At 40.1% G+C, this 12642-nt stretch overlaps 1 protein-coding gene across 3 annotated transcripts in view; it reads left to right on the forward strand.

Annotated features, from left to right (window-relative positions):
• The window catches only part of ntrk3b (neurotrophic tyrosine kinase, receptor, type 3b), a 135500-nt gene that overhangs the window by 52284 nt on the left and 70574 nt on the right, over positions 1 to 12642 (forward strand). For all 3 annotated transcript variants that reach the window (XM_085908081.1, XM_085908082.1, XM_085908083.1), the window contains 2 exons: positions 1472 to 1546; positions 3030 to 3101. In XM_085908081.1, coding sequence (XP_085764207.1) covers positions 1472 to 1546; positions 3030 to 3101 — 147 coding nt within the window. The remainder of the gene's footprint in view (positions 1 to 1471; positions 1547 to 3029; positions 3102 to 12642) is intronic.

Here is a 12642-nt window from a genome sequence, read left to right on the forward strand (position 1 = left end):
TGATTCTAATGATATTTATATTTTCTACCAAATTCTTTGGCCAGTATGTGGATAGTGTTAGCGAACCTCTTGAAGCTCACATCAGAGATATACAAAACTGTTTCTAGCGTGTGATCTTGCTGAGCAACACATTGTTGCTCATCGCCACGCACGCTATTATGTTACCATGGTAACGAAAGCAGCATGTGACTAAGCGGAGGCTTTTACCAAGAAGGAAATAACATAAATGACTAACTTGCTCTCGCTAAATGCCACATACGGAAGGAAGCTAATTAGTCTGTCCAGTATTACACACAGTATTTTCATTTCGCTCACCACCAGGAGCATTAGGTCGATTTATGAGATATTCATCGACAATGTGGTTAGAATTAGTGTTTTGCAGTTAGCTTACCATAGCTAATATTGCAAGTGGTAAACACGTCATTGACACATTGTTTCAAGTTGCTCGAAGAAATACGTGGTATGCTCGCTTTAAAGTGTCCGGCATGGGTCCCAACATCGCCCTCACATGATGATGATGATGATGATGGAGATGGAGCTGCACACAATCCTGCAGTAATGGTCCTGAGCCATGCTGGAATTGGATTCAGTTGAAGGATTGCCAAAGGACAGCATGGCGTGCCACACAATGCAGTGCACGACCTCGTTCAGAAAAGCGTCACAGAGGCTCAATGTGACTTGTCGGTCATCTTCTCTTCTCCAGACTGTCGCCTAACAAAAAGTACATATTGTACAGACACAAAATGATATTTTTTTGGAAAACAGATGTAATGGTGTCCTGAAATATTAAATACAGGACAGGATACACCTCAGTTTTTTCACAACAAATATATCCGAGTGGAAGGAAGAATAAGCGGAGGGTGAGTTGATAGAATTGTGGTTGGCACGGCTGTGATTGGTTGACTGTAGTGGCAGAATAACAAATCTTGGTGGAAGTAGTGTATTGTAGTTTGCTGTGTTCACACCCACAACGGCGCAGCTACAAAAATATTCATACCGAGTAAAGGGGAACATCATTTTGTTGCATTTTGTGTTGCCTTCTTTGCTTTGGCATTCATTGGTTGGTGAGATGTAAGAAAAGAGCTTTTTTTTTTCTTCCATTTTCAGGTGTTGCTAGTTAACATCGAAGCAAAGCAATTAGGCCGCGTGCCGTTTTTCCCCGACCGGTCTGATCGATGGAAAATGAACAACAAACAAACACTTATTTTGTTTCTCCCCGAAATCTAATTTCATAGCGGCTTGACATTTTTTGTCAGAGGCGGGAGCTGGCATTAGCCCGTCAGTCTAGCATCACCAGATTAACTTCGCTGACTGCCTCTTGTGCAATTATATTTATCGTAGACCGCCAGAGAGCATCCTGTCGCCAGGTTTTCCGATAATTGCAATTTAAATGTTTATGGATTTTTAAGCACCACTTACTTTTCTTTTGTACTTTGTTTAATCATCCGTTTTGTTCTATTTTTCTCCACAGACACATTGAGAACTGGACTGGATTGCAGACTTTACGGGATGTGGACATGGAACTCTACACTGGACTGCAGAGACTGTAAGTGTTCCAGCAACATCCACGGCTATTTCTCAATGGCTGCCTGCCCACCTCTTTTTTTCTCCACCGCCCTTTCAAAACTCGGAGCAGGCCTTTCTCCCCTGATCCCGCTGATCCCTCATCAGGGAGGCCAAGTGTAATATCTCCAGCAGCAAATTAGCATTTTTCTCATTACTGCCCGACTCCGTGAGGGTGGGGGGGGATCGGCAAGGGAGGCGGGCGAGGGCGAGGGGGTGGACGGCGGCCACGTAACAGTCCCGTAGCCCGGTTTGACACTCATTATTCCACATTTCAATAAGGACGATATGAGAAGCGATCATTCATGAAAAACGTCGGATTGTTAAATATGCCGGCGAGTGGTGCGCTAATGAAAGAGGTGCTGCGCATGTTCCTGTTGACGCTTTAATTGCGAATAAATTAAAATAAAAGATCCACTAGAGTCCCTCAATATGGTGATCAAGACGACGGTCGTTCTTGAATTGCGAACTTTGCTATCACTTAGTCGTCCAACTTTTTTCATTTAAAATCAGCCACGTTGTTAATCACATATTAACTTGACTATGTATTTTAATTTGTTTTTTTATTTTAATTTATCGAGGTAAGGCGATTAACAGTTTCATATTTGCAAGATAGCAGAGCAAAATTAAAAAAAAAAAACAATACAAATACCAAGACAATGCTAAAGTTCATAAAACGCAAGGTGAGGATGTCAGTGTAAGACAGCTTTGATTACAGCTGAACTTCAATTGCGAGGTGACTTTACGCTGAGCGGAGTTACATTTGGAATTAAAATTGGATTTAGATGAGGCAGAACTGTACCGACTCGCCGCAGTGGATCTTCCTGCGAGTGAGCAAGAGCGTGTCACAATGTACCCGCCACATCATTTTTATCTGTACGAGACACGGCTTCATTTTCAACCAAATGAAGCCGTATGAAACAAAAGAACGAAAATGAAGATTGTCTTCAAGAAAACAAAAATGTTGTTAATATATATAAAAGGAAAGAAATATTCTCGGTTGTTGACAAAAATACGTTCATTAGGCTGGTCGGGTATTAATTGTCTTTGATGTATACTAAAACATGGATGTTTGTTGTTTTATTTTGATGTCCGGATAATGTCATTGAGGTACATCTTAAGCTTAAGTTTAATTAGGTCTCTACATTTCTTTTGATGTATATAAATACATGATGTTACAACAACTTGGACAGTTAACAAAAAAACTGCCTTTGATAAATAAATATATTTTTTAAAGGTACACTGAGTTTGTGCCAGAATGCATCTGCTCCCATTTTTTTTTTTTGGGTGGTGGAGTTACATAATTTTCGAATAAACACTTGCACACTTACACGCGCTCACACACACACAAAAAAAAGGAAATGAAAAGAATTGGAAACAATAGTTGTGTTCTCCCACGCTGTAGCCTTTTTGCGCTTTGCTCACACATTCATTCTTTTTTTTTGTTTGTTTGTTTTCCATTACAGCACCATCATGAATTGCAACCTGAAGGTGATCCAGCCCCGAGCCTTTGCTCAGAATCCACACCTACGCTATATGTGAGTAAATTTCTTGTGTAATGTGTCTCCTTGTATACAAAGAGTGGGCTTAGTGAGACCTATATGCCTCCTATACGAGAAAACCGACCCGGGTGTCACACCTAAAGCCCAGAAAACCAAATCGGACCCACCGTGTATTTTTACAGAGCTATCTAAATCAGATTTTCTGTTCCAATTTAACCCCAAAGGTTTGCTCACCCCTTCTCCTTCGTGACTTGTACACAAAATAACGTTATTGATCGAACGTGGCTTTAGGGCCCGCGGTATGAAACGGACCGGGCTGAATGGAGGCAGCGCCATTACTGTGGCCGAACGGCACCTGTCGCAAATGAGACATCCATTATTTGCCTTGGATAATTGGATTCCTATCAGCGCTGCCTCAACTTAGCGACGAAGACGACGACGACGATGCGCTTCCATTTAACCGTCGCTCTCTAAATGGACCATTTGTCTGGCAGGGGCCGAGCGGCGCGCCACAGAAGAGCAAAGTCATTTCTTTAACAAAAGGCTGACATCTTTGCGTATGACAGCCTGTTATCGCGCTGTTATTTTCCACGAATAAGCATGACCTGAGGAACTTGGTCACAGTATTTTACCTGAGCAAGCTGCCATTTTGCGCTTTCGGCAACTGAATCTGATATGGAACTCTGTGGGCGGCATGTGAAGGACCACTTTGGCTTTAAATCTGGCTTTACTCTTGTAGAGCATGGATTGTCAACCAGTGGCCCGCGGCCCTCGAGTTGTCCGTAGCGGAATTTCAGGTGGTCTGTGAAATTGGGAATGGAAAATAATTGTAACATTTTTTAAAAATAAAATCGATTTATTATTTAGAATTATTTTCCGACAAATTTTCTGAATCTTTTACCCATTCAAATTAGGTCAAACGTAGCTGAGTTTCCCAAAAATAGAGCTACAGATGCAAATAAATAGCCTGACCCATATAATAGTTTATTCTCCTTCGGTGCAAAATAAAATAATATTTCGTCAAAGCAGTGGTCCTTGAATTGCTTCTTGGTTATAATGGTGGTCCCTTAGACAAAACCAGTTTTGTACAATTTCTAAAATGGCGGAAATTGCTAACACGCATGCTAGTTTCTGGATGTTTACAAACTGTACGTTAGCTTCACTGAAAATTCTCCATTGGCTTTGAAGTTTGTGAAAATGACAATATTAGGATTGTGGTGCATCTCCAATTGTCAGTCCAGTGATTGAGTCTGACGCGTCAGCTCGCCTCTTTCCTAGCATGCTCCATTTGAGCTTCCTTCATCCCTGCCCGTGTCAAGAGTATGTTTACTGGGGGCAACTTTGGAGGAAATAACTTGTAATGGCAACATTAAAGTAAATGCAGCAATGCAAGACTCGACTGACCCGTCGGATTTACGAGGTGATCTCACGGCTCATCTTGTGTACGTGTGTGTGTTCGTCCACTTTATCTGCGTGGTTGATCGAGAACGCTAATCAAAATCGTCCGCGTTTAATGAAACATATTAATCTTCCATCCACTTTTATTTTCTCGCAAAATTTTTCGGCCAAAGCAAATCAAGTGAAGTTTCTGTGGTGTAATTACGGTAGAGCGTTGGCGTCTCTTACCGCCAATCAGTGCTAACTAATTAGCAGCAGCGGTTATTATTGGCAATTGTAAGATCAATCGCAGCCATAAAGATGGCGAATGATTATTCACAATTGTATCCACTCAATTGTTGTGGTTTGAGTATGTAGAGGCATAAAAAAAGTATATAATATAAAATAATTCAAATAATCTGCTTTTGGATAAAATGTGTCTCCTTGATAGTGAGACGTAATTTATCCTAATATTTTTTTTTTAGAATGGACAATTAGCGGAGTTAATGTGTTTGAGCAAAAATAATAGTTTTATGTGCCCTCCCTGAATGGAAATTTTTTTAATTTCCTGTATTGTTTCGGAAGTTTTCAAATTCCCCCATTGTGAGATTTATAAAGTTTATCTCATTTAAACTGTCCTCAGTTGCTGTTTTCAAACATGCTGCAACAGAAAAAAATGTTAACTTGTCATAAAAATATTAAACATTTTATGATAAAATACAGAGCAACATTAAATTAAATCACCCTGTGCAATACAGGCCAAATCAAAAGCAGTCTAGCGCAAAGCAGAAGAATTAAAAAGAATTTAATGAGGCCAGTTGATCATTTACATTTGCGAGGGATCAAAACAGCATACTGACTTTGTGATTGCATCCAACACGACCTCAACTTGTGCTGAAGAGAGTCCCCATGAGAAAACCACCAGCTGGGCCTCTGATTCGGACATCAGTCAGGTCGCCCTTTATCGCATAATAATTCATATCGTTTGACATCATCATCGGCGCCATCATACGTCTTGCCCGTCCACCTGAGACTCAATGGCGAGACTTTTTGGGCTCAACGATATCTGAGGTTTTTTTTTTATTAAAACAAGAAACACACAATTAGCAGCTTTAAATGTTGTTTATTTAATGACAGTATTGGCCGCGGAAAATCCGATGTTACTAATCTCTGTCAACCGTGACCCCGTGAAGCCCCTTTCCTTTTTTTGTGATTAGTGCTACACAAATAAACTCCACTTGAATGTCTTTAAAGACACAAGCTCAGCTATATTTACTTCTACAAGTCAACTTTTCTCTAAAGTGTTTGCCTTCTTAATGGCTGTTGGCTAAATGAGTTTGCTTTACAATGACAGCTCTAAAATCAACTTGATTACCGGGCGAGCTTAATTTCCAACAGTGCGTAAAAAGAGATGAATTTAACCCTTCACCGACTGACTGCCATTAAAGTCGAACATATGAGGGCCGGCCGTCGACGTACGCTTAAATATTTGATCCCGAATGAGATGCAAACATGACACGAACAGATTGATACGCTATTGTTTGTTCGTGACGCAGATGATTAAAGTCGGTACACAGAAAGATCTGTGCAGCCGAGCGGAACCCGAGAATCATAGCACAAGTTTATCTTGATTTAATTGGCTTTTTAATTACCTTTCATTCTTATTCTGTGTTCCTCCTCTGCAGCCCCGTTTCTATTTTTCTACAATCTTTTCCAATTGTAGCTTATTTCCATGTAACTGAACCCGTAATTTTCTGCTGTTGGGTTACAGATAAATAGGCCAGAACAAAATTATGGTTTGTCTTTGGTTTATGACTGATTTTCATTTTGTTATTTTATCTTGAATTTTTATACCAACACTGTATTTACATTAATACAGAATGTATTTAAATGAAAAATTTATTTAAATAAAAAAATATTTAAGATTTTTTTTTTATCTTTCATTGCCCTATGTCGCCTTCTCTACTATACCCGAACAGTAGTTTCCATTCCATTTACATGGAAACGTAATTAATTCATGCTCCTACGTAGATGTTTCCCTTGTTCAAATCAGCTGTTTTCCATGATCTCGCACACTTGTTCCATGCTCCTCCATAGCCTTTCGCCACATAACACGTTCTAAACGCTGATAGCGGGGACGACAAACATGTCAGCATAGCAACCCCTAGCGGGTACATCTAGCCACCATAACGTGGATTGAATATGTACACATGCGGTGTAAAAGTCCATAATGAGGACTTAACGGTGTCCTCAACTCATGGTTGCCACAGGTACCAGTGTTTAGGCCCACCTAATGAACGCAGTTAGCTTAATTCGCCGAGTGTAACGTCTAATTAGCGCACCGGTTTGACAATGCACTCTTGTACACTTATCCCCGGCATTTTAATCTTTCCCTTTTTTAGCGCAGTTCTTCCAGCAAAAATAGTATACACTTGTTTGGGGGCTGGTTTTGACGGTAGATGTGAACAGATGTTTATTTAGCACGCTAGGTGAACAGACCAGCTACTTTGAGGAGAGTTGCCCTGATGGGATGCTTGGAATGCTTTTAGTGTTTATAGGACAAATGAGTGACACCAATCATCAACAAATTGTGTTGTGTGTAATGATTGGCAAGTCGAGTGAACAGAAGAGTCACATGACCGACAAACCATAGTAATAACGGACACACCGTCGTCATCTGTCACGCTACGTTACGGTAAGGTTCCGTGTCCTCCCGAATGCAGGCCTTCAACAAAAAAAGGTGACGGCGATGAGGTCTCGGGCTTTCGAGTCTTCTCCACCACTTCTCCGGTGTTGGTCTTTGTCCCGCCTGTGTCAAATTAAAGGTCAGATGGCTGGATGGCTGGGCGACTCTTTATTCTAATGTGACTGAGCGAGAGAATGAATGTGAAGGGAGTGTTGTCACGGCGGAGCGCAAAAGGTCAGTCTCCGTTGGGTGGTCGGGTGCAGGGAGAGGCTCTCATTAAAATCCACCAGGCAACATTTTCTTATTGCTAAATGTCACTTTCATTCTCGGGTCATCTGGCCAGCCAAAGAACACCTTTAATTACGAATAAAATGACTCTCTGTTTACCTTGTCAAGACTGTGGCAGATCTCCCCGCTTTCCCGTCTTTAAGCAGGAAGATGGGCGACTGTGTTTTGGTTTGGCTAATGTGTCGTTATATTAGCTTTTCGGTTTAATACATGAATAGGCTTCAACCACACAACAATGGTCATATGATATCTTATAATATATTCACTATGGTCTTAAAAATTAAACTAAGTCTGTATTAAGAATGACGAACACGGTTCAGATCATGGATGGATGGATAGATGGACGGACGGACGGACGGACGGGCGGGCGGACGGACGGACGGACGGATGGATGGATGGATGGACCGCCATTTGATATAATGATTCATACGTAGACTGCACTCACAAAAAGCAAGTGAACATGTGTTTCTGCAAAAGCCATTGGTGTCTCCTTTATCGCCCGGTGCGAACTTGCAATGACAAATAGCAAAGTTTGTGTTATTAAATGTTCCCGCTAACCTGGCCTGAGGGTGAGTACGGATGCGTGTCGAGGTTTGAGTTGAGCAAAGGTTCTAATCAGTGTCGGGCCAAAATAAATGAGTCCACACGCTTTGGGGCATTTCATGAGCAAGTCATTACCGCAGCTCTCTCCGTCCGTGACCGCCCGCGTGTTGGGATTCCAAACTCATGTTTGTGGATCAGATGCACAAACTTTGAAAGCAACTTTGATGCCGTGGTAATGAGTCACACAGTCTATACAGAAGCCAGTCAATCACTGAATGTTTCCAAACTCCAAGCTAGCTCGTCTTAGCCTACTGCCATTATTTCACCAATAGAACTAATGCTACTCGTATTACTAAAAGTACAATACCACTAAAACTGCGACTATCATGACTACTATGACTACTGTTATTACTTACACACAATTTTTTGTAGTATAGAGGCAGCACAAAAGATGACATTTCAATATTAGCGCTTCAGTGGGCACATTGTACAGCACCATGAAAATTACATTTACACATCAGCCACTCACTGCAATTGTGTGCCAACGATATCCTTATAGTAATTACATTCGTCAGCTCTACTAACGCGTCCACAATCACGTTGTTTTTAATGATCCCAGCCTCGGTATTGTCTATTACTTTGCAATCTTCTCAATTAAACACATAATCGACGTAAAGCTGAATGAATGTTTGAGCAGCTAGCAGCTAGCGACACTTGATATTAGCTTGCATGTCTTTGTGAGTTTTGTAGGGACTTTGAGTCCCAAGAAAAGCACTGTATACGTAAGATATAATATGTTATTATTATTATTATTATTATTATTATTATTATTATTAGTGGAATTGAACATTATCATTGTTGCACTGTTTTTCTTTTACAAATTTAATCAAAAACATAATCCTTCAAATTTAATTATAATAGTATAATATATAATAATATACATAATAATAATATATATAATAATAATCTTTGACGCTTCTTTTGGTGACCCCACTGTGTTGGTTGTTACAAATGAAGTAAAGATAAAAAAAAAAAAAAAGTCCAAACTTTTTCCTTCTTAGAGCACAATGTTGAAACTGCAGATCTTAATTGTTAAACAAGATAAGTTGTGGAGTCTTGAAGTTCAAGTCAAAGTCTAGTCTTTCGTATATAAAGTCCAAAGACTGTCAACTCGAGTCTTTGGATGTCCGTGTGAATGTCGTAGGATTAAATCCATCACATAAATCAAACATCTACTACTTCTCTCCCAAGTGACACGCACACACACACGGCCATATCCATCAGTTGATTGCAAAAAGTTAGCGTCAAACGCTGCATATATTAACAGTCCTCCTCCTCTCCGGATGCGTAGTACAAAGCCGCGGCGGGCCAATAGGCCAACGTGGGCTTCGTTAAATGTTTTTCTTTGCGCGGGCGTTATTGAGTGACTTTTGGCTCCTCCAAGAAATGCAGAGCAGCTGCTTATCTACCAACATCCTCCCCTCGCTCTATTTAGCTTCTATCCGGAGGAGTTCCTCCTACACGCGGGCCGTGCACTTAAAGGAGCGTTGCAGCAACTACTGTGCACTCCAGCCACCCAAGTAGTGGAATGGAAATCAGTAGAATGTCGGCAAAAGGCATCTTCTTTTAAAATGTATCTTTATCTATATCGTCCGAACTCTTGGGCGAGACTTTAGTGCTAAAGGATCACCCAGGTCATTCATATATGAGAAAAAAAATGGAGAATATGTCAAATAGTTCACTTTAATATGATGCTGATTCATTGTCATGAATAAAATGTAAAATTCATAATTTAAGTCCTAACCAATTATATTTCAAAATTTACAACTAAATATAATACAAATATATACTAAATACTAAATAGAATTCAATTGATAATTTAATTACCATTGATGAACCAATTATATTTAAAAAATGTATATTTGCAGTAAATTGTTGACATTTTATGTTGTGTGAAATAAATTAGCCTAATTTGCTAAGAGACTTGAAAACGTTTAAAAAATATATCCTAATTTTCTGTTATTCTAAACAGTTCATATAATTGAAATTTACCCAAAAAACCGAAACATGTTAAATTCTTCGTTTTCCATATATAATTTAATTACTTCCCCAAAATAAATCAGAATAATGTATATCATGGAATGAATGAAAAAAAAAATCAAATCGAAAAATGTAAAGATATGTATTTAAAAATAAGTAATTTTAGAGAAAAGACAGCTGACTAAAGAGCCTACACTATAGTAAATGCGATCGTCGTATAATCAGCCTCTTTTGGTCCAGCGGCCAAACTCTGCTTTAAATCCACATCTCAACTTTGTGTCACCTTATATGAAATACGAGTGCTACTTCTTTTATGGCAAATAAAACCTTTTGCGTCAGAGTAAGCCAAGTGGAAGTGCCGAGGACAGACCTTAAATTAGTCGAAAATGAAAAAGCTAAACAAAAATGTCTCCCAGAAAATCAATTTTTGACATCTCAAACTAATGTCCTTAATTTTAAGATTGGCTAAAGCGCCACTTGAAAGCATACGGCAAATCGTCCCACCTTTTCCCATTTTCTGCTCATTGCTTCATATCTGTTGCGTTTTTCTTCACAACCTGTCAATCAAGTCAAAGCTTTTCCTTTCACGGCAATCGCTGACTTCATGGAATCCGAGGACCGTTTCTGAGTACTGCTTCATTTTTTATTTTATTTTTTTCCTGACAAAAGCAAACGTTTATTGTGACTCACTTCCGAGATGTTACTTTCTCGTAACTTGCTGAAGAAATATATATATAAGAAACATAACATAAGCATGATGTCTGAAAACGCTTTAACATCTTTGTAGCATTTTATAAACTCCAATAATAATTGTGTGGTGGTCGATGCACTATTTCTTGGCCTTGCTTCATGGAATTCATCGATGGCATTCATGAACTGCTATTTCAGCCAAGGAGATCTTATAAAAAAAAGATTCCGTCTTGACAATTCATGGAATATATATATATATATATATATATATATATATATATATATATATATATATATATATATATATATATATATATATATATATATATATATATATATTATGGAATCTATTTGACCTTTTCTGATAATCCGACCATCTTGCAGGTAATAAATAATGCTCGCACTCCTGTAGAACAAAGGCAAATAAAGCGGGCTTGCTGACATGCCTGTAAGTTGTATTTGACCCATCCTTGAATCGCCAGCGATTCAGCTGACACCACTCGCACAATTCCTGCCCACCGTGTGGGCGCGATTGCAAAAAGCCGCCGTTTGCTCGGCCGGGTGAAGGTTGTGTGGAGCTGCTTTTCCTCCCTCAGACTACTCGGCTCTCTCAGGGCTGACGCCATGTGACCAGAAATAGATGACGGCAAGGTGAAGGGTACTTCTCGATCTCCCCCGAACCATTTTTTTTTTTTTTTTTTTTTTTACCTGAAGTGTGATGAACTGCCTGAGGTTTGTATGTGTGTTGGGGTAGAGCAGACGGCTCTTTATGGGCAAAACAAAGTGGTGATAATGCGTGATCAGCCCGCTTGTCGACACGCCACAGGCATTGTTTGACCTCTGATCACAAGCGGCAAACTCTACCAAAGCTGAGTAGAGAACAGTCCCGTATCTCGCCTTGCTCATTTTCCAGATATGAATGCAGCTCGAATTTGCATTGTGCCAATGTTTGGATGCGCGTGTGGCTAATCTGAGAGTAAACACGGAGCCTCGCTAGCCTCTGATAGCGCCGTGGCGGAGCGCGCTATCTTTTGGCGGTGGGTGGTGTGCGCGGTACAAGGTGAAACGCTTCGGTAAACCCCGGCCGACAAGCTGCAAAAACTTGACTGCAGGGAATGAATCGGACTAGGCCGTTGTCCTTGTCATGGGAGATTAGCTTTAGCCATGTTACCACCGAGCGGTACGGTCTAAGATATGTCTATCACGTGTTAAGAGTGACTCCCTTCACTTTCTCTCTGTACATTTTAAAGGTTGTTTTACAATTTTATTTGCCTTTAAATCTCTTCAATTGTTGCTACACAAAATGGAGGGGTTGAACGCAATCTGCAATTTTTTAAGCTTCTAAGGTAATACTGTGTAAATCTCAAGGATTCCAATCTTAGATTTGACGCTTGTCTGAAAAGTATTGTCTCCTCTTTCACTTTCTGTTCCGGGAAACTTGTCTCTACTTGCAACGTTTGGTTATTTTGTTCCTTAAACTCACTTGCAAGCCACAAATGAGTTTTCATATCATATTGACATGACATCATCTAACCCACAACGTGCTGCATTAAGCGACTTGCCCGCCACAAACTTTTCGAGTATCGTTTAAAACCCCCTTCGAATCGATGTAGAGACGAGGGAAAAACAGCACTCCGGGATGTCAGAAGCGACCGCGCTTTGTAAGGGGACGCTAATGGATAATTTGGGGTTTCTGAGATGCACCACACTGGTTAAAACCGGTGGCGCAAGTGCACGGCCGACGTACATTAGCCGCCATTTAATAGCAATAATTCACTTCACTTAGAGCTAAAGTGGCAAGCTTGTCATGTTGTTATTACCATAATCCCTTCTGCACAAATAAAATCCTCCTGACTCCTAGTTGACCATACCCTTTTGTTTTTGTAGCTTCTTTGCGGTCAGAGAGTGAACCACAAAAACACTCGAGTCAATTTCGTGGTTTCGCCACTTACG

This window comes from Syngnathus leptorhynchus, chromosome 3, assembly GCF_054491065.1.
Source record: "Syngnathus leptorhynchus isolate UIUO chromosome 3, UIUO_Slep, whole genome shotgun sequence".
Lineage (NCBI taxonomy): Eukaryota > Metazoa > Chordata > Actinopteri > Syngnathiformes > Syngnathidae > Syngnathus > Syngnathus leptorhynchus.